The sequence below is a fragment of the Catharus ustulatus genome (assembly GCF_009819885.2).
Source record: "Catharus ustulatus isolate bCatUst1 chromosome Z unlocalized genomic scaffold, bCatUst1.pri.v2 scaffold_26_arrow_ctg1, whole genome shotgun sequence".
NCBI lineage: Eukaryota > Metazoa > Chordata > Aves > Passeriformes > Turdidae > Catharus > Catharus ustulatus.
Window position 1 is genome coordinate 1,727,027 of NW_024879445.1, and position 23,141 is coordinate 1,750,167.

The window sequence follows — 23,141 nt, forward strand, 5'->3', positions numbered from 1 at the left end:
CCTTTTGGCCAAAGCATGTTATTGACCACTGACTGCATTCACTTACTGAAAATGAGAAATCCATTTTCCAGCCCAGAACGTCTCCATAACTCTGGAAAGGCTGGAACAGTTGGCTTCAGACACCGTTTTGCTCGTGGGACTGATAAAACGTGGTGGGAAGTGGCTGATTCCTGGTGGGTGGGGTGGGGGAGCCCACGCCTTGTGTTTCTGTTCCTCAGCACCCTGAGGCCCCTCAGGGTGTGCTGAGATAGCTGTGGCTGAAATTTGCTGTGATCTTGTGCTGAAATGTCCTTTATGATGCCATTGCATCTGCCATGGCTCGAAACTCTCTGCCTTTCCCCTGCTGATTCTCCCACTCCTCCCTAAAACTCCATCTTATCACTGGCAAGTCCTTCCCATCCTCAAGCACAGCCCAGACACATTCAGACATCACTCTTGTTTTGCCCATCTTAATGATACTGATTTTTCCTGTGATTCATCCCCACGGAAGCAAACTTGGAATTGAAACTCTTGGGTTTTTTGCCATCTATTCTGTTTACAGCTGCCTAACCTTGACAGAATAATTAACGTCAAATCCAGGTTGTTCCTGTTCCAAGGATTGTGTTTATTTCTCTTTGAGCTGAAAGGATATAGTGGTTGGTGTGAACTTTCTCTGTGATTTATTCTTATCAGCAGCATGCCTCATGCAAGCACAGACAACGTGTAATTTCATTACTTTGTATTTCAGCTTTGCAAACTTCCTAACAAATTCACGCCTAAAGTTGACTTCATCAAGGAAGATGGGTTTTGGAGGAGGATTTGGGGGCATTGGCTCAGAAAGATAATATTGCAGCTTTTCTTCTGCAGGCTGAAAAATTACAGTAATTTCCCTTCATATAATCTTCAGTTATCAGTTTCTTCCAAACTTAAGTTAGTACAGTCACTTGAAGAACCATTTGTCCGTGTAAAAGTTCCCATACCCAAGGACAGGCTCAGGAAACTGATGAAATGTAGGTTCACTGCAGCCCAACATCCAGGCATTTCATCCATCCAGGGATAAGGATGGAGACGTCCTCCTGAAATTGCCCAGATTCAGATAAATCCAATCAGCGGAAACCCACAAAAATTCCAATTGTAATTACGTACCTTAGATAAGTAATACCCGTGCAGTTTGTGGTGAAAAGTGGGTGAACACAACTGCCTGAAAGTGAGGTCTCAAGGATGGGTGTGTGATTCTGCATGCCTTAACAGATGGGTTTTTTCTTGAAGCTTTGTCCCACAGAAAATCCTTTTGTGTAGATGAGACGTGCCTGGTTTTGGTGCAATGGCCAAATAAATGTGCTTGATTTTGGTGCACTGACCAAATGTGCCTGATTTTGGTTTATTAACCAAACATACTTGGTTTTGGTTGATTGATCAAATTGCTTGTTTTTGGTGCATTGACCAAATGTGCCTGGTTTTAGTCCACTGAAGAAATGTGCCTGGTTTTGGTGCATTGGCCAAATAAATGTGCTGGATTCTGGTGCGTTGACCAAACGTGCCTGATTTTGGTGCATTGACCAAATGTGCCTGGTTTTGGTTGATTGATCAAATGTGCTTGGTTTCATTGCATTGAGCAAATGTGCCTGGTTATGGTGCATTGACCAAACATGCCTGATTTTGGTGAGTTGACCAAACATGCCTGGTTTTGGTTGATTGATCAAAGTTGTCTGTTTTTGGTGCATTGGCCAAATAAATGTTCGTGATTTTGGCGCACTAGCCAAATGTGCCTGATTTTGGCACATTGGCCAAAGAAATGTGTCTGATTTTAGTTCATTGAAGAAACATGCTTGGTTTTGGTTGATTGATCAAATGTGCCTGGTTTTGATGCACTGACCAGAGGTGCCTGATTTTAGTCCATTGAAGAAACGTGCCTGATTTTGGGGTGTTGACCAAACATGCCTGATTTTGGTGCATTGACCAAACATGCCTGGTTTTGGTTGATTGGTCAAAATTGTCTAATTTTGGTGCATTGGCCAAAGAAATGTGTGTGATTTTAGTTCATTGAAGAAACATGCCTGGTTTTGATCGATTGACCAAAGTTGCCTTGTTTTGGTTGATTGACCAAAGGTGCCTGGTTTTGGTTGGTTAATCAAATGTGCCTGGTTTTGGTGCATTGACCAAACATGCCTGGTTTTGGTTGATTGATCAAATGTGCTTGGTTTCATTGCACTGAGCAAATGTGCCTGATTATGGTGCATTGACCAAACATGCCTGATTTTGCTGTGTTGACCAAACATGCCTGGTTTTGGTTGATTGATCAAAGTTGTCTAATTTTGGTGCATTGGCCAAAGAAATGTGCGTGATTTTAGTTCATTGAAGAAACATGCCTGGTTTTGGTCAATTGACCAAAGTTGCCTTGTTTTGGTTGATTGACCAAAGGTGCCTGGTTTTGGTTGGTTAATCAAATGTGCCTGGTTTTGGTGCATTGACCAAATGTACCTGATTTTGATTGATTGATCAAATGTTCTTGGTTTCATTGCACTGAGCAAATGTGCCTGGTTATGGTGCATTGACCAAACATGCCTGATTTTGCTGTGTTGACCAAACATGCCTGGTTTTGGTTGATTGATCAAAGTTGTCTAATTTTGGTGCATTGGCCAAAGAAATGTGCGTGATTTTAGTTCATTGAAGAAACATGCCTGGTTTTGGTCAATTGACCAAAGTTGCCTTGTTTTGGTTGATTGACCAAAGGTGCCTGGTTTTGGTTGGTTAATCAAATGTGCCTGGTTTTGGTGCATTGACCAAATGTACCTGATTTTGATTGATTGATCAAATGTTCTTGGTTTCATTGCACTGAGCAAATGTGCCTGGTTATGGTGCATTGACCAAACATGCCTGATTTTGGTGAGTTGACCAAACATGCTTGGTTTTGGTTAATTGATCAAATGTGCCTGATTTTGCTGTGTTGACCAAACATGCCTGGTTTCGGTTGATTGATCAAAGTTGTCTGGTTTTGGTGCATTGGCCAAATAAACGTTCGTGATTTTGGCGCACTAACCAAATATGCCTGATTTTGGCGCATTGGCCAAAGAAATGTGTCTGATTTTAGTTCATTGAAGAAACATGCTTGGTTTTGGTTGATTGATCAAATGTGCCTGGTTTTGATGCGCTGACCAAAGGTGCCCAGTTTTAGTCCGTTGAAGAAACATGCCTGATTTTGGTTGTGTTGACCAAACACGCCTGATTTTGGTTGATTGATCAAGATCGTCTAATTTTGGTGCGTTGGCCAAAGAAATGTGCGTGATTTTAGTTCACTGAAGAAACATGCCTGGTTTTGGTCGATTGACCAAAGGTGCCTGGTTTTAGTCCATTGAAGAAATGTGCCTGATTTTGGTGCGTTGACCAAATGTGCCTGATTTCGGTGCGTTGACCAAACGCGCCTGATTCTGGTGCGTTGACCAAATGTGCCTGACTTTGGCGCGTTGACCAAACGTGCCTGATTTCGGTGCGTTGACCAAACATGCCTGATTTTGGTGCGTTGACCAAACGCACCTGATTTTTTGCGTTGACCAAACGCGCCTGATTCTGGTGCGTTGACCAAATGTGCCTGACTTTGGTGTGTTGACCAAACGTGCCTGATTTTGGGGTGTTGACCGAACGCGCCTGATTTTGGTGTGTTGACCAAACATGCCTGATTTTGGTGCATTAACCAAATGCACCTGATTTCGGTGCATTGACCAAACGTGCCTGATTTTGGTGCGTTGACCAAACGTGCCTGATTTTGGGGTGTTGACCAAACATGCCTGATTTTGGGCTGTTGACCAAACGCGCCTGATTTTGGTGCGTTGACCAAATGCGCCTGATTTTGGTGCGTTGACCAAATGCGCCTGATTTTGGGGTGTTGACCAAACATGCCTGATTTTGGTGCGTTGACCAAACGCGCCTGATTTTGGGGCACTGATGAAACATGCCTGTTTCTGGCGCACTGACAGCGCTGTGCTCTGTTTGCTGCAGACACGGAGACCTGTGACTACGGCTGGCACAAGTTCCAGGGGCAGTGCTACAAGTACTTCGCGCACCGGCGCACGTGGGACACGGCGGAGCGGGAGTGCCGCCTGCAGGGAGCTCACCTGACCAGCATCCTGTCCCACGAGGAGCAGATCTTCGTCAACCGTGCGTACCCACGGCGTCCCTCTGCCTCACACCTTGGGGGACACCACACCAGGGGGATCTGAAGGGGTCGGGGATGTCCAAAGGTGGTGGGGAAGGGTTTAGACAGGAGCTGAGGTCACTTGGACAGTTTAGGTGGAGAAGAGCAGGCTGAGGTCAGACCTCATTGTGGTCTCCAGCATCCTCTGAGGGGCATCTCTGATCTCTGCTCCCTGTGACAGGGACAGGATCCAGGGAATGGCCTGAAGTTGTGTCAGGGCAGGGTTGGGTTGGGTTTTAGGAAACGTTCTTCCCCAGAGGGTGCTCCCCAGGGAATGGGCACAGCCCCAGAGCTCCAGGAGAGTTTGGACAGCACTGCCAGGGATGCCCAGGGTGGGATTTTGAGGTGTCTGTGCAGGGACAGGAGCTGGACTGATGATCCCACGAGTCCCTTCCAGCTCTGTATTCTGTGACTCTAAACAAGAGAGATCACTGAGGGTTCAGAGATCTCCTCCTCACCACTCAGCTTTTGCATCTCCAACTTACAGCACACTTTTAGAATCACTTTGTGATCTAAATGTTTACTTCTGCAATAAATACAAGTTCTCTATCACTATTAAGTTATTGCTTGTTGAATAGAAAATACTTTTTGGGGGAGGGATGAAAACAGGAACTTTTGTTTTGGCATTGAAAGTTTTTGAAACTTACTTTTTTTCTCAAGACAAGGTATTTTGTGCATATGACATCAAGCCAATGCCATCATGCATGATGTTGGTTAGGCATAAAGAAGTAACTACTGTGTTGTATTGTAAAATTTAGACAACACTGGTCACAGCCTAACTAAAACTTGAAAAATATGGATTAGAATAGGTGATTTTGAATTTTTTCTTTTCTTCCCCTCTTATGTTCTCAGGTAGGAAATGAATTCTCTTTGCCTTGATAGACATCACTGGGAGTGAAGAAACAAGGTCATTTAAAACTGTTAGATGCGAATCTGCATTTTTACACACATCCCAAATTAAAACAAAAAAGCTGAAAAGAGCCTCTAAGCCAGTCATTAGCACAAAGGGCAGAATAATCTTAAGAACAGGATGTCTGATTCATTCTGCATGAAATTTTTTTCTTTGGTGAAATCTCTTCCATTTATGGGAAGGTTAATAAAAATGCCCTTCTTGTTCCCTAGGTATTGGCCATGACTACCAGTGGATTGGCCTCAATGACAAGATGTTTGAGCGTGATTTCCGCTGGACTGATGGTAGCCCACTGGTAAGATGCCTTTGAGCTGAAATCACTCACTCATTTCTTTTTGTGGTGGCTTATCAAATTCCCACTAGCATCGGAGAAGCTGCATTAAAAAAAAAAAATAAACCCCAAAACCCAAACAAAAAACAACCAAAAAAATTGCCTGTCACTAAATATGGACCCAAGCAAACAGCCAGTAAATTCATTTTGGGACACCTAATATTTTGTGGTTTAGCTCTAAGGTCTTTTTCTTAGTTCCTGTTATTGTATGTGTGGGAACTCTCAAAGGTTTCAAATGGAAATGAGCAAAAATCTGAGGCTGTGGTAATTTAAGGGTCTCTGCTGGAGCTGGTTCGTGATTTTGCCTTGCACAAGGCCATGTGTGGCAATCCTCCTCACTCACCAGGATGCATTTTTGGGGGATGATGTGGCATTCAAGCTCTTTGCTGGGTCTCTGGGGTGCACAGAGGAGCCTCTCAAGTATTTCTGGAGCCTGCTCTGTGTGGCAGCTCTGCAGCAGCCATCCTTAGCTGGTTCAGGAGGCCTGTGACCCATAATTCACCCATCACATTTTAAGATGCTGACTTAAAAAGGAAAACCAGCAGAAGGAGAGGGAAAACATCTTCACCCACCATCAACAAACCTAAATCAAAGAGCTGATGGACATAGGAAATTATTAAACTCTTCCCCATTTAGTCTCTTCTGTAGAAGGAACAGATGATTTATTTGGTGTTGAGCACCCAGTGAAGAGCATTACACCAAGAAAAAGCCCAAAGTGGTTATGATTTTTCCTTCCAGTTGTGAAGTTTTAAATCAGACAGCATCTGGACACACCTGTTGTTGCTGCAGACCATTTGGCTGCTGCTGGTGTAGAAAGACACCTGGGGCAAAGCAGGCTTCATTTATTGCCATTTCATGTAGATAACCAGGGTCTTAAAGTGCTCTGAAATGGCTGATAAATGAGACATTTCTTGGGGACATGGCTGTGTGTGTGGCAGGTGGCAGCAAGGAGGGGTGGTGAACCCATTGGTGATTCCAGACACCAAGTGTAAAATAAGATAAATGCTTATATATTCCAAAGACAGAGCTGTTGTGCCATTGAGGGATCACTCAGGTCTAGTGGAAGGTGTCCCTCCCAGTCCAAACCATTTTATGATTCTGTGATTTTGAGGGAATTAAAATTAGAACTAAGATCCTTTTTTTTTCCGCCTTAATTCAGGCTACTGACCCAGGGCATTATATTTTTATGTAATTTTTCAATTTTAAGATACTAAGATATTTTAGGAGCAGAGTGGTACCATCTGTCCAACAGATTTCTGTTTTGATTGATCTTTTTTTCCACCTTATTTTTCTTTCATTTTTAACAACTTCCCTCTGTCTCTTCCTTCAGAAACAATTTAGGTGTCTCTTGAAATCACTTATGTTCATTGCTTCAATAGATTTTCCTCATAACTTATTCCATATGGTTTCTGGATCTCATGGTTCTGAGCAGCTGCCTCATTTGTTCATTTTTCCCTGGCTTTTAACTTATTTCTCATACTTTCTAACCACTCTTGTTGTTAAAGTGATTTATTACTTCTCTAGTAATTGATAGGAATGATAACAATTAAATATATACATCCAATCTATTTCCCTGATGATGTCCTAAAATTGAAGTGAATTTAAATACTATGCAGTAGAAAATTTGCCTCTTCCATGTGTGTGCAGATAAGCAGAATTCATGCTGGCTTTAAATGCATTAGCATAATTTGTGATAATAACAATCAGCATTATTACATCAACACTCAGGTTCCAAATTGAATTTCTGAGCTTAGAGGTTTTTCCTGCCTATAGCCAGAATTTAAATAGCCTTGATGTATTTTATGTATCAGGGTGCATCTGTATTCAGCTGTTTCTAAATTTATTTCCCTACTCTGTGCACTCTCCAAAAAAATATTATCTATCCACAATTCTATTCAAAACTACTGGCAGAGGGGAAAAGTTGTCAAGCCTGCTGGGGATCCCCCTGATATCAGTTTTCTTGGAGATTCCATCAGAAAAGTGATTGTGCAGCTACAAGTGGTGCACATTCATCTTTATCTTGATACTTCTTTGAATTTTCTCCAACAACAGCTTGGTTCAATTCAAGAAATCATGCAGCATGACTTTATGAGGTTTTATGGATTAAAAATAAACCCCTAACAGTTCTGGTGCTTTGTAGACTTAAAAGAAAAAGCAATTTAACAACAACAACAACAAATCATCAAGACATTTTGTAGGTGACAGCTTTCTCTGTCATGTGAATTGTCTTTCTGAACCAAAACAAGCCCCTAGAATTGGGAATTGGGAATGCTTGAAACACAAACTTTACTACTGGAGACACAGAAAAAGGTTTATATTACTTTGGTACTCATTTCCCACCAGAAATATGCAGCACACTGACAGCAACTCTTTTGCCAGATATTTTATTGGCAATTTTGGGAAAAGGGATAAAATACCTTTTTTTTTCTCTCTTTGCACCTAAAATGTTTTCCAGCCAATGGGTTCAGTGGAAGGAAATCATTAATTTTTTAACATTTTCAGCCTCTGACAAGTTGTGTTTCTCCAGATTTTTTTAAACTGAGACCAAGAGCCAGCCACCATTAAACATGATATTTGGGCAAAGCATGTAAATGAGAATACAGAATTAAGGTTCTTACTGGAAAACCTTCACTGAACCTAAAGTAGCCTTGACAGGCTCTCAGCCCTTCTGAAAAAGACAGTTTAGGTGCCTAGTAAGTCAGCCACTTTTGATATCTTGGAATTCTTCCTTTTTCATCCCTCTAGAAAATACTCTGTGCTAACAATTCATCAAAACCAGCAGCAGCAGTAAAAAAAAAAAACAAACTAAAACAAAACAAAACAAAACAAAAAACCCCAAAAAATTAAAACAAAACTCAAAAAATAGACAAGCAAACAAAAAGCCCTCAAACTTTGTATTCTTTTGCACATTTTTGGAATTTATGCTGAACTTGGAAAAATAATGCCAGTAAGCAAGTTTTGGGAAAGATGAAGAGTGATGTGGTAAATTCACACTCTGGCTCTTGGAATTCCTGGAGGAATTGGTGTCTTGAATAATGAAGCCAGTACACTCAAATTCAGTGAGAAAGCAAGAAATAGTATTTAAATCTCCTTGACCCACATTTAAATCTTATTGACCCAATCTTTTGTCTGCCTGTTTTCCATAAAAAAAACCCCACAACCTTTTAGGACAAGAAAAATTATCTTAATAAAATAGAAACAGGCCCACTCCTTAATCACAATATTATAGATTCTGGTCCTGAATCTATTATACTTGAGGAGGTTTTCTGATCCACCTCACTGAAATGTCTGCTGCATTATCACCTGTGAGATTTCAGCAGGGGTTGGCAAGTTTATTTCTGAACTGTGAAGTGGTTTTAATTCAAAACCAGTTAGCAGTTTCCTGCCTTTCAGGCAAAATGGCACAGTCTTGTGCAGAAAAAGCCTCACCATCTGCTGGTAAAACACACATTTTCAGTTTGTTGTACCCACTGCAACCCAAACACAGACTGGGCTTGAGAAGAGCAAAATTACTTGAATAAAGTAATTAGTGTCCCACCTCTCATGCCCTAAAGTTTAATTGTCAGCTCAGGTGGCATTTTCAATAAAGAAAATGGTTTTCAGGTGGCTGGTCTATCATTACAGGATTTTTTTTTTGGTCAGAAGTATTTGCTTATATTTGTCTTTCTTTTTTTGAAATTTCTTTAAAAAACAAATTGGGATCTTCTTGGCTAAGGCCAGAATTTATCTTCAAAGTTCTCCTTGGCTAATTTAGGGAACATTGTCCAATGAGCAGAATAAAAAAGGCTGTAATTACAGTAAGCTGTGGAATCCAATGGCTGCTCACATGTATCTGGTTTTTTCTGATTTGTTTTGCTGTTTCTGGGTGGCAGGGAGCAATTTTTTGTCATCTTCTTTGTGTCTCTGTTCTCTCTTCTTTTTTTTAATTTTTTTGTTTGTTTGTTTGGGTTTTTTTTTGTTTGGTTGGTTTTTTTTGGTGGTGGTGGCGGTGTTTTTAGATTTTTTTTGTTTTTGAAAGAAAGAACTTTTCAGTGGTTCTGTTGGCTGGGAGAGGTGAAATTCACGTTCTGGAGCTGATAAGCCACACAACAAAACAAATTTTGGGCAAAAAAAACCCAATACCTTTTTTTAAATGAAGGGCAAGGAGTTGTTGGACCTTTATTTTTCATGTGAAGGGGAAGGAGCTGTTGGCAGCTGTGTTAGTGCAGCACAAAAAAGTGAGTTTCTTTTTGGGATCCTCACACGTGGAGCAGGTTCAGTGAGAGCTGGAGAGGAGGGGACACTGCCACAAATCTGGGAGCATCACCTGAGGTTGTGTGGACCAGCAGGAAGCTGCAAACTTTGGCAAATCTGGTCCCAGATTTCAGATAATTTGTCCCAAAGTGTTGGTGGTGAGAGCAGGCTCTGAGGTGTGTTCAGAGAACTTGCAGCACCCCAGCTCTTTTAGAGCTTTGTTATTCATTGCTTCCTGAAAATCAAGCCAGTTTCTGCTCAAGACATTTCAGGTATGATTACACTGATAGATTCAAGAGGCAGGGGAGAATAATATTGTGTTTTTTAGAGCATGTTTTCCTAGCTCTGCTTTTCTTCTTTTCAGGGGTAATTGTAGGGCTGTTCTGTTGGCTTTGGTGTGGGAGAACATAATTTTCCCTCTGATTTACATTCCACAGTACAATGAAAATGGCTATATGTAGTCTTTATTTACATTTAGAAAATTACAGAATCTAAATTGTTTTTTGCACTTCACTGTAGACTTTTCTCCCAGCATTTCTCTTAACAGTGAACAACTCTCTGAAGTGTGTATCAAGGACCATCCTCACCCCACAATTATCTATAAGGCTCTAAGCAGTAAAATCAAACACATTTGGGGAAAAACACAGTGATGCAGGAGAAGGAAGCAAGGCCCAAACACTCTCACAGCTGTGTGAGCAGAGGAATTTGCTTGCTTGGATCTTTTTATACTTTAAATGTGATGCAATACAAACTACAGAACAACAGAACTTAATTATCAACGGGGGCATTTAATAATTGATCAAAGGGAGAGAGGACACAACAGGATGCTTGAAAATACGCCACTGAAATCAAATTTAAATAATTCACTTAGCTCTGTGAATGGTAACTTTTACAGCTGTAAAGCACACCCATCCAAACAGAAAAAAAAAATGAGGGGGAAAAAAAGAAGAAAAAAATCTGGTGTTGCTTTTGGCAGCTCCCCTTTTGTGTTTGCTAAGGACCCTTGTGAGCAGGCACAGCAGACAAGGAGCCCTTTGGAGCTATTCATGTTATGGATTAAGCACATACAGCAACTTGGGGCTGTGCCCAGGGCCCCCTGCCCCACGAGGGGGGTTATTCACATCCCCTGGAAAACGCTGCTGATAATTAGTGCTTTGTAGGGCAGTGAGCTCACTGCCATTACATAAGATTAGTGCTGTAATAAGGAGCTGGCCAGCCTCTGTGGCCAGATTGTCTGTCACTGGGAGAATGCTGCCAGCCAGGAAAAGGCATATTGCCACTTTTAAAGCTGTCCAGAGACCCTGCCTTGGTTTTTCCTGCCCTTCAGCACAGGGGTGTTTATGCTTTGTGTTCTGGTTACTCAGGTTGTCAGTGTTAGGTAGCTACATTAAAAAAAAAATAAATTAAAAGTTAAAAAAAAAGAAAAGAAGGAAAACATCCCAGAAACTTAATTCTGGCAAAAACAAAGCCCTCTCTTTTCCTTCCTTTATTGGTTGGTGGATCAGAAGGCTTTAACTTGAGCAAATGTGTAACTGCACCCCTCTCAGAAAGAGTAACTTCATTGAACAAACACACACACAAAAAACCCCAAAACCTTCAAAAGGCATGGAGTATTGTAGTGAAGGAGCCTGCCTCTGAGGGCTGAGTAAAGCAAACAAACTAAAAAAGTGCTGTAGTCAGCTGCAAACAAAAAGCTCATTGTGCCCATGTCCCGCAGGATCCCTGGAGAAGGAGATTTTAAACCTACCAAATGTTTTGGTTCTGTGCTGCAGTCAGTCATTACAGCCTCTTTTTAAGATGCTCATTTGACCCACGTTTAAATGGAGGAGAACTATATAATGTTATTAATGACAGGTATATTTTTGGTTCAGGATGTTGTAATGAGGGCCTCTTGGACAAAGTGGGGTTTTGTCTTGTTTTTACCAGGGGGGTCAGCAATTACTTCAGAGACTTGTTACTGCTGGGCTGAAATTACTCCTTACTCTGGGCTAAAATTCTTGGGCAGCTTCAAACCTGCAGTAATTGTTGACAAAGTGCAGGTTTTTCTTTTTTTTTTTTCTTTTTTTTTTTTTTCTTTTTTTTTCCAGTGGCTCTCCTGGTAGCTGCGCACAAAAAAGATTAAATCACACCCCACACAATTTGCATCACGCTGCTAATATATATTCATGTCAATGTGACTCCAAAACAAACATGAATTACCACTTACCACCCTACTTCCTTTGCCACTCATTTTTAACATGACTTCTCAGCTGCTAAAGTGACTTCTGAGCATTCCCTCAAAACTGAACTGTACAATGAGTGATGAAAGCAAATATTCTGAAAAAAAACCAAAACCAAACCCACCATGAACAGGTAAAAGTTCATGGCTTCATTTAGCTTTGAAAGAGTTAATGAAAGAGGTTTCTTTTCTGAATAATTATAATAATTGTAATTTTGGAGCAGCAAGTAGACAGCGTCACCTAGTGGTTTTTCATTGCCTCTCTCACAGTTTTCTGATTTTCATGGAAAAATCGTCATTCTTTGGTGCTGTTTCAAAAACATCTGCTCCACCATACAATCATTTATTCCTCAAACTGTAGGAATGGCAGTGCTTTTACCTTTGAATTTCAGGCAGCCTTTTTTCCACTGTATGGCTTTCAATTAATTTCAATTTCAATTAATTAGTTTTCCTTCCCAAATTATTCCTTTTTGCACAGCTCTTCCTGCTTATTCAGTCTGCAATCACTTTTTGTGGATAACCATAGATGCACACGAATTTATGTTTTCCAGAGTGCCTTTCTTTTTTTTGCAAGCTGCTGCACAGGACTCCAAAAGTTTCTCAATAGATTCCATCCCTCTGTTACCAAAAATCCCAACCCCTGCTAGTGAAATCTTTTGCAGAAGTACTTAGCAAAGCTCCTCCTGGGATTTTGTCTTGCTCACACTGTGACTCAGTCATGGGGAGTGTTGGGTTCCTGCCTGGTCCAAACCCTGCCAGTTTCCCAAATCCTATGCAAATAAAACTCAGATTAGGAGCTAAAGGGAAGGCATTCAAGCAGAACCTAAAAAAAAAATTTATATATCAGGATCATGACATGTGATTTTTGTGTGTACTTGTAGATAGGTTTAAATATCCAGATTGGTTTGAGTTTCTTCCAGCAAAGATTTATGCACACACTTGGTCCCTCCTTCAGGCAATTATTTTAGCATCTGTCTGAATCCTGCATGTGATCTTCCCTGGGATGGTCCCCCTTAAGGCATGACCCATGCCTTAAATCAAGGTGTGTGCTTAAGCTCTCAGTGAATGCAGTTTTTAATCCCAAGGGCACTTTTGGTGGGCTCTGTCAGACTGCTTCCATTCATAAAATTAAACAGAAGAACCCTTTGCAGGACTGGAGGGAATTTTAGTGGAACAGAGCCTGCACTGTAAGATAACTTATTGTCTTTCCCATGTAAAAATGCATTTAAATACCAGCTGACCTTAATGGAAGTATTTCATACATTGCCAAATCTTCACAGAAATCTGATTTTTTTTCTTTTTCCTGTGGAAAAGAAATGCAATCCTATTTAAACTTTCCAAGTGTCTCCTGTAACAGCACCAGTGCTGTACAGCAGCCTGAGTCACACATGAGGGTTTCCTGGACTGATGCATGTGCTCGTTGTAACCTCGTGCTGATCTTGTTGAAGTTCAGCCAGCAAGTAATTCTCGAGACTGACTGAATGTGAGATATAATTTTTACTTAAGCTGTCCAGTTATAACAACTCCCACAGTGAGGGACTCATTCAGGGCCTTTCCTGATAAAGATTTTGGAGACTTTGTTAGCAAAAAAAAAAAAAAAGGTGTATTCCTGTTCTTATCAGAGCTATGGCAGGAGAAGAAAAGGGTGATAGTTAGGTTTGCAGTGGTGGTTTCAGCTTAGTGATAAATACCAGGCAGGAAATGTTGCTCCACTTTCAGATGAAATGGCAGAAAAAGTATCCAATCAGCCAGTCCCTACCTCTTCCATTGCTGCTTTTCCTTTAATTTGCCTCATCAGTCTTGCATCAGACAGGGAAGTAGCCAGAACAAAAGAAAATAAAAATCACAACTGCAAACTCCAAAATGTGCCAGGACAGCTTTGTAGAGACAGCTTACTTAAACATGCTGAAAAGATGTTTCCTCTCCCCAGAAGGAAAAGCCTTAACCTATAAATCTAAATAGATGTATTTTAAGTAAATTATTTCCTAGGTTCAGTCCTATGCAGAGGATCACTGGCCTTTACACAATACTGGGGTCAAGCAGTAAAGTTTTGTTGGCATCAGTGTTTTTTTTTATTGTGCTTTATTAAACACAATGCTCATTGGCTCGTTTGGTTTGCAAAATCCAAGTGATTGAGCTCAGGCACTTGATGAGCCTTTTGGAGGCAAAGGAAATTTCCAAATGAGTGTCTCAAAGGTGAGATACTCCTGGATTCACCTGGGCAGTGAAAACACCTTGTGGAGCTGAGTGGATTACCCATTAGCAAAGAAATGAACCCACCAAGAAAGGCTGCTTATCTGGGAATTGAAATAAATCTCCCACCAGGCAGGGTCCTCTCCATGATGGGAAGGTTATGATCCTTCTGTTTAATTAGCATTGATTGAGGATAGGTGGTGGCTGGCTAATAAAGATTTGTGCTTCACAGCTCTTGATAGTCCTGGCTTTTTTTTACTTTTTACTTTTTTTTTTTTACTTTTATTTCATGTGACAAGTCAGCCTGCCACCCAAACAGGACTGTGAATTTGTGCAGTGCCATGTGAGGAAATCCTCCCCAAAAATGAGGAATTTATTAAAATGTCCTCATGGGCTTTTGAAGCCATGATATTTTATGGGCTGTGAATGGCCAGCCAAGTGCATTATCTAGTGCCACGTAGGAAGCCTGAAGAGCTGAATCAGAGCTCAGCTCCAGCTCCAAGTCATGGACCATCCACACTCTGCAGCAAAACTTTCACCAGAGAAAGCCAGAAAAAACAAATCCAATGTGACAGAGAAGGTTTTGATTTCAACAATAAAACCAAAAAAGTAAGATTAGCTAATTATTGCAGTATAATTGAAAGCATAAAGAGTATAAACTCCAGTTTTCATCAGCTGGACATGGGGGCTTGGAGGGAGGTGTCCCTGGGGCTGGATGATTTTAAAGGTTCCTTTCAACCCAAACCATTCTGAGATTCTGTGATTGCTCTAGACCTCCTTCTCCAGCTGGAGGAGAAGTGTGGTCAGCCAAACCTCCTCCTCCTCCTCCAGTTTTGTGTCTTGTACACGATTAAGATTGCATATCCATAAATGCACATTCTGGAAGTGCTTTGCATCTTAATACAGAGAAAAAAATTCATATCTGTTCTGATAATGTTGCTCAAAAACCAGAGCAGTGGTGGGTTTTAGGTCACTCTGTGCAATCACCCAGTGCCAATATTTCTGATAAGGATTAAAAGCCTTACATCAACTTTTCTTCCATGTATTCACTAAGTATTTGATTCTATTTAGGTTTTGTCTTATGAATGATACAGCTAAGAGCATTGCCAAAGGTTTTTTCCAATTCATTTTTTGCTGATATGGGTTTACTGGAGATGGTGCAGTCACCCAGATCTACATTAGTGAAAAACAGATTCATGCCTGTGCTTGTGTAAAGATGTAATCCATAAGAGAAAAGCAAAATATTAGTTTATTTGTCTATTCCCCTCAAACTCTGAGAATCTCCTAGTATCATTGTCCCATTATCAGTGTCTAAATAAGGAACTGAAAAACTACAGAGGAGCTGGGTGGAGACCTAAGAAAGCAATTCAGCAGTCTGGAACTTCCTCTGCTAAGCAATTCTGGCACCAGACCCAGGCAAAATCAGAGCTCCTCAGCCAAAATAAATCTGTGCAATGACGATATCAGATGTGAGGTAACAGCAAGTCATGCTGGAGGATATCAGACATTCTTGAACAAACCACAGGGCCTAGCTGTAATGCTTTGCCACTACGCTGCAGCCCTGCCAGCTGAGCAAACACAAATTTTTGGAGTCATTTTGGCAAGGCAAGCAAGAGCAGATGGAGTCTGAGTGCTGAGGGTGGGAGCTGGCAGGCTGCTGAGCACCTCCAGCTCACACACCCCCAAATAGCCACCAAAAATCCTTCATTCCCACACTCTCATCCCTATGGAAGCAAGCAGCTCTGCAGTGTCATTTCCACTAGAAACAGCTGTGAGGCTTGTGGAAATCTTTCCTTGGCTCTCAGGACTTTGGTGAAACTTTCTGCCACTACCCTTACAGTTTAATTTTTATGTGTATCCATGCACATCTTCCTGAAAGCGAGTGGATCCTAGACCTGAGTAAATGAATTGGTGTAATTTAGGACAGGTAAACACTGGAAAGTTGAGATGGAGTTAATGAAAAGGGGGATGTTTTATTAGAGGCAATAAATTCAGCGCAGAACAAATTTATTCAGGCTGTGCTGGTTAAAATGCCTGGATAATTAAACCCCGTGATGGGTAAGATGACACGTGGTAGGAAAAGGTTAAGTATTTAGCTCATTTTCCTTTCACAGTTTGATTCATTGTAAGGTAAATACTGCTTGTGTGTGGTATGTTAAATTCATTTCTAAAATGTGTTCACCCAGGCAGTGAAGAGGGGTTATTTCACAAAGTTAAGAAAGTGGAAAGCTAAACTTGTATGACATTTATACGGGCCAGCTCTAGTCAGAAAGATGTAAGCACTGAGAAAATATAAGCACTGTAGGAACTGTGTCATTTTGCCCATACAAGGGGCTAGCTGCCTGGTTAATGTCTGGCATTTATGTGAATTCCAGTTCTTACAGATATCTATTTTTATCCTTCCCTAAATTCTTACTGGAATGACACAACAGAAATCACAGCGAAAATCGTTAGGAGTGGTTTCCAAATATTCTCTCACTTTTCTTGACATGCCAGTCTCAGATTCCTATGCTTTTTTGGGAGCAAGGTGAGGGATTATCCCACCTCTGCTGGCTGGCAGGGCAGGAGGAGGTATGAAACTGCTGCACAAGTTTCAATCAGTCTGACAAAACTGCTGCTACTTCTCCTGCCCATTAATTGTAAAAACAGACTGAATCCTCCCAAATTTTCATCCAAAAATGACATTGTGCTGGTATTCTACAGCCATCTGAGGGTTCTTTTGGGAGTTTTTTTGTTTGTTTGGCACGTACCCAAAACCCATATTTCTACTTCTAGAAGCAGTGTGTTTTGAAGAAGCACTTTCTGCTTTTATTCACATATTTTCATTGATGTTTGAGGCTGTTTTTTTCAACAGAGGGCAGAATTTGAATCACCATTTCTAAAGCTGAGAGGCTGTTGCCTGGGCTTAGTCTGCCACCTAGCATTTTTAGTGGAAACTAAACCATTCTCCAGTGGTTTTGGGGGCCACATTCTGACTCTTTCACTTAAGCTGTGCCTAATTCTGCACATCATCCTGTGGAATGACTTCATTAACTGAATGAAGCCAGTTTGGATTACTGAAGTCAGATTTTGATTATTTATGACATCCTGTGTCATAGATAATCCAAGTCTGGGAAGTTAGTCTGTAATTTCTCACTTAGTGAATGTGCACCAATGAGGGTCATGGACTATTTATTCTATTTTCTTACATTCTACCTCCTGACATTTATGTAGGAAAGAGTTTTTTTTGACACTCTTAGGATCCAGTTTTCCTTGTGTCTCTTTGTTTTGTTCACCTGACATCAGTTTACAGTAAATGAGAAGTTAGACCAGAATATTTTTCCCCTTAAAATAATCTTTAATATAGGGGGAGGATGTTAAAAATCTAGCTTTGTTTAGCCCAGCCTGAATCAAACTGTTGAGATTGCTTTATCACAGGTGATATGATGTGCTGTTTTCTTAATATAAATATTCCCCAGCACTGGGAATGATGACTTTGCTTCTCTTTTCTGCAGCAATATGAGAACTGGAGACCAAACCAGCCAGACAGCTTCTTTTCTGCTGGAGAAGACTGTGTTGTTATAATCTGGCATGAGAATGGGCAGTGGAATGATGTCCCATGCAATTATCACCTTACTTACACCTGCAAGAAAGGAACAGGTACAAACTTTGCAGTTACAAAAGCATAATCTTCTAAATTGCCATTCAATACTTTTCACCATGGTCTTTGGACCTTGTTTTCAAAAAGTTTCTATTTTTTGAACAGCCTGTCATTGAGGATGACATGAAGAGTCCTGAAAAAAGGACTTTTTCCTTTAATGCTTGTAGTAACTTCACTAATTTTCAGGTTTCTGAAAAACAGCTTCTTTGTGTGAGTATGCCAACCTTTTGGCTTAAATTTACATTTAGAATTTAAACCAAAAAGGCAATACTGACCACATTATATGCCAGTTTCCAATTTCCATCATTCTTGGTTTTGGATTACAAGACTGGAGATCCACAGGACAGACTGACCCCCCCCTGTCCTTGTCTGGATGCTCCTCTTGGGAGCCACAAAAGGGACAGAAATCCACAAAGAGCCCCAACCCCAGCTCAAACCGCAAACTGAAATTTTGGGTGGTGCTCTCTTTTCCTTCCAGTGGCTTGTGGCCAGCCTCCTGTGGTGGAAAATGCCAAGACCTTTGGGAAGATGAAACCTCGTTACGAGATCAACTCCCTCATCAGATACCACTGCAAGGATGGCTTCATCCAGCGCCACATCCCGACCATCCGCTGCCAGGGCAACGGAAGATGGGACATGCCCAAAATTACTTGCATGAATCGTGAGTTCTCTGACAGCAAACCAGCAGAACATCAGAAACAACAGGCTGATTTAAGATCAAAATGTAATGGGTGTGTGTTTCAAGAGAGGAGCAAATCTGGGGGGGAAAAAACCACCCAGCCTCCAAAACAAACAGAAATTTTCCTCTTCTGTTTCTACTTGTGCTTTGGAGTGGCTACCTAGAACAGAGGCTAGATAAGATTGAGAGAATAAGAATAGGTATTTATTAAAGGCCTTGAGATAAGATTGAGAGAATAAGAATAGGTATTTATTAAAGGGCTTGAAGAGGGTAAATTGGGCTGTCAAAAACCTCCAAAGGGCTACACCCAAGATGGATGGTGGTAATGAGTTTTTCACACAATTGTAAGTTAAATATCAGGGGTTAATCCTCCAATTACAACTTCAGTTAATGAAGTAATTTATCCCCAGTTTGCTCCTTTTGTTTATACATTTTGGGGCCTGAGGTTGTAGGGTGCCCATAGATCTCAGGTCTAAGGAATTGTTTTGTCTGACCAAAATGTGAAGACAGCAATTAACACTATGGAGCTTAGAGTTATGCACTAATGCAGCACAGGATTTGAAAAATATAAAGGCTAAAATCTTAAGGCATCACCACAGAAGGCATTAAGATTATTTTAAAGTTAGGAAATAATGGAATGAATAGGTTATTAGTAATACTTTTTGCAACAGTGTGTATGCCTGTAACACTGCCCCAGCTCCAGTTAATAATCTATTAATTAACCAAGAATAAATAGAACTGTATTGTGTAGTGTAACCAACCCATCTGCAGCTTAACTTTAAACAAATTTTTTCTCTTTTTCTCCCTTCTTTTTGCAGCCTCCACATACCAAAGGACTTACTCTAAGAAATACTACTACAAACACTCCTCATCAGGCAAGGGGACGTCGTTAAACTCCTCCAAGCACTACCACCGCTGGATCAGGACGTGGCAGGACTCGAGGCGCTGAGAGCTAAATGGTGAATTGGGGATTTCCACCATTTCAGCCAAAGTCATAACTTTCTGTGCCTTTTTCTATCACTTATAGAAGTATTATCGAATCGTTTTGAAAACTACGGACTGCAGTATTCACGGCGCGTTTTTGCAAAAAAAAAAAAAAAAAAAAAGGAAAAAAAAATTTTAAAATTACGGTGTTTATCAGAAAATTTAAGAAATAAATAAAAAAAGAGGAGAAGTGCTTATGGGGATAAAAGGAAACCATTTCCAGCCTATAAAGATTATTAGTTTTCTATATGCCATCGGTGTGGACCATTTTATGATATGTACCAGCCTTCTGCAATATTTAAACAGCTCAATCTTAGCACCAATGAAAATGTAAATAAGATGATTTTAATGTTGTTTGACTGTGTGTTGTTTTTAAAATCCTGTATATAAAATGAAAAGTCACACTAATTTCAGGCATATTTATGGTTAGAACGGCCTCAGAGGTCTTCAGTCATTTATGACATTGTTTCTGTGTTGTTTACCTAGGCTGGAAATGGTTGAAATAAAGACTTCACTGACTGAAATTTGCAATTATCAGGTGAAGATAAACACACAAGTGACATGATTTTATTTTTTTTTTTAATTTTTTTTTTTATTGTTATTTTTAAGTGGGAGCTGTGCCAATTCCTACCCAAGGTACAGTTTGTGTCCCATGAGATGAAAAGTTTAGACAGAGCACATAAAAGTGGCACGGAGCATGAACTAGGGACTGCAATATGGAACCTTTTTTCTGCTCTCCATTCCAGCTTCAGCACACGTGAGAAAGGACTGCGTGGAGGAGTTGTGTATGACAAGGAGAGCCTGTAAAATTCCAAGTGCTAATACATTAAGGGCCACTTTTTTTTTTTTTTTTTTTTTTTTTTTTTTTTTTTTTAATGAGAAGATAAAAGAGGAGAAAAGGAAAACGATATTAACCACAAGGTCTATATTACAGGTCTCTGCATTCTAAAATGGAGGTAGACCTGGTGTTTGGGGGATTTTTTTTTTTTTTGTAGAAAACAAACAAAAATCAAAAAAGTAAATAATTTTGTATATATAACCATTTTTTAATCTTTTTATAAAGTAATGAATGTTTGTGTATGAATGCTGCAGCTGTGAAGCGTACATAAATAAATGAAGTAAGCCATACTGATTTAATTTATTGGATGTTATTTTACCCATACAAAGAAGATTCAAAGAGCTCACCAGTGCAGTATTAGCCCCTGAGCTCCACTTTTGGAACCATCTTTCAGTTCAGCTTGCTCTTTTTCCCTGGAGAACAAAAAATTCCTGCTAAACAGGACAATTTGTTTGCAGCTAGATGGGTGAGACCTGTGCGTGACCTACAGAAGAATCAGGATCTTGGCTTTCTCTACAGAAGTGTGTGCACAGATTGGTTCTAGGTTGTAGTTTGGTGCAGTGTGTACGTAGGAGTTTTCTGTTTTGATTTCTTGCCCTGGTCAGTGCCACCACTGACCTCGAAGTGTACAGTGAGTGCGGGAGGTGGCGTTTGAAACGGCCTCTGCGCGGAAAGGACTGTGATTCCTGCAAAGTGCCTTGCACACCTTTGGGCACAGGACATTAAAAAAGTGAAAAAAATAAAAAAAAAAAAAAAGGAAAAAAATAGTAATGATTAAAAAAGAAAAAAGAAAATAAAGTGAGTTCCTTTTAAAGCAACATGGAAAACACACACACGAGGCGCGAGGTTTACGCCTTTGTGTCCGCGTGGGGTTGTGATGGGGAAAAAAAAAATAAAAATATGAGAGGGAAAGGAGAAGAATTGAAACCCAGCCAACATGGCAGAGCTGCCCATGGACAGACCTTGCCACAGCTGGTCTGGAGCTGAACCCAGAGTTCAGACTTCACCCCCTGACCCTGAGGAATGGCAGAGGCTGCTCCCCAACCCTGTGGCAGGTTGGCTGGTCCCTTCCCCACCCCTCACCCCCAAACAATGCACATAATACTTTTCTCTATTTATATTATTATCTTGTATAGTGTATAATGTGAATGTCTGGGGTTTGGTTTTTTTTTTTTTTCTCTTTTTTTGTGAATGAAAGTCTAAAATCTTTGTAACTTTTATATCTGCTTCTGTTTCACCAAAGAAACAAGGTTTTGCTATACTGTGACTTGTCTTGTTATTGCATGTCTTCCTGTTTAAATCTATGCAATGTGATTTTTTTCATATGAATACAACCAGACTGTCAGGTACTTCATAATTACCATGGGATTTGTCAAATGCCCACTGGAGTCAAAGAGTCAGCTGGCTGAACTTTAGTAGGTGCTGGATTTGACTTTATATGAGCAGCTTTAGGGGATATTTTAAGATATACATTGTATGTTTTGAAGTCGATTATTGCTTGTAAAAGTCAAGGCTCTGTTCATAAATATACACTACTTTACACATCACTTCCTTGTACCAGAAACACACAGAACAGAAAATATATTTTAACACTTTGCAAACTTTCTCACCATATGTATAAAAAACCCTGCATAGATTTGTTGTTTTCTTGTCTACTTGTTGGATTTAAACAATGTTGTAAGACATTCAGATAACATTGTGATTGTAGTTTTAATTAGGTTAGATGCAGTGCGTATATTGATTTTTTTTTTTCACCTCCTTCTATTACGCATAATAAAATAGGACTGACAACATTCCTTATTAAAAAGAAAAAAAAAACAACAAAAAAACCCTAAAAAACCTGTCACCCATGCTTGTTTATTTAGACAGGGAATGGCAAGTTTTTAAGCTCTGGAGAATTTTTCTAATATTGATGCAAACCCCAAAATGTTCCTGTACCCACACCCTGCCGATTGCACACGCTCGTGTCACAAGCCAGGGTGACAAATGCCATCTTCCCTTCCCCTGGAGCATCCCTGAGCTCCAGTCTGTGGAGCAGTGCTGGGGTTGGACAAAAACAGAGATGTCACAAGGGCTGGAGTGCCACGACACAGGGAGTGGCTTCAAACTGAGAGAGGGCAGGGCTGGGTGGGATTTGGGGCAGGAATTGTTCCTGGCAGGGTGGGCAGGGCTGGCACAGGGTCTGTGGCTGCCCCTGGATCCCTGGAATGTCCAAGGCCAGGCTGGACACTGGGGCTGGAGCACCTGGGATGGTGGGAGGTGTCCCTGCCATGGCAGGGATGGCATGGGTGGGCTTTAACCCTTTTTCAACCCAAACTCTTCTCTGGTTCTATGATCTGAATGCAGATTTTGCCATTTTTCGTGCCCATGAAAGTCTCTACAGAGTACCCAGTGCTGCTCTGAACATCCTCCTGTCCCCTCAGATACTGAGAGTGTTGGAATTCCTGGAGTGCTCCCCAGGCTGACACCACACAGGGCAGAGATCAGCCAGGACAACTCTTTTGGGAAAACTCCCCAAACACCAAGACAAGCTGGGGCACACATTCCTGTTTTCCAGCTATGGATGCACAACTTAATGAAGTTAGAGACAGAGCTCCTTTGGTTTAATGGGATCTCCTGGCTGAGACATCACAACTCATCAGAGGAGCCCTGCAGGAGCAAACACAAGTGTCTGGAAGTGCAGCAGTGGGGCCAGCAGCATGCAGACAGGCTGGCAGTGGAAAGGCTTTGCTGCCAAGAGGAGCTTTGGCACCAGAAATTGTTTTGCCAGGGCGGTGGCTGGAGGAGCACTGAGTTTCTCCTGTGGTTGGGGTTGATGTGACACCTTCCCTGGGACAAAATTCTTAATTTCTGCTTGTGGCTCCTCTGTGCTGAGCAGAGACCATCCCTGGGAGGTGGGAGTTGAAACAGCTGGTGCAAAATGACAAATCCATTCTCGTCCAGA

At 40.9% G+C, this 23,141-nt stretch overlaps 1 protein-coding gene across 3 annotated transcripts in view; it reads left to right on the plus strand.

Moving 5' to 3' along the window:
• Positions 1–20,225, plus strand: part of VCAN (versican) — a 96,484-nt gene extending 76,259 nt beyond the window's left edge. For all 3 annotated transcript variants that reach the window (XM_033086425.2, XM_033086427.2, XM_033086426.2), the window contains 5 exons: positions 3,976–4,134; positions 5,294–5,376; positions 17,551–17,695; positions 18,175–18,357; positions 19,194–20,225. In XM_033086425.2, coding sequence (XP_032942316.1) covers positions 3,976–4,134; positions 5,294–5,376; positions 17,551–17,695; positions 18,175–18,357; positions 19,194–19,324 — 701 coding nt within the window. In that variant the 3' untranslated portion in view covers positions 19,325–20,225. The remainder of the gene's footprint in view (positions 1–3,975; positions 4,135–5,293; positions 5,377–17,550; positions 17,696–18,174; positions 18,358–19,193) is intronic.
• The last annotated feature ends 2,916 nt before the right edge of the window (positions 20,226–23,141 follow it).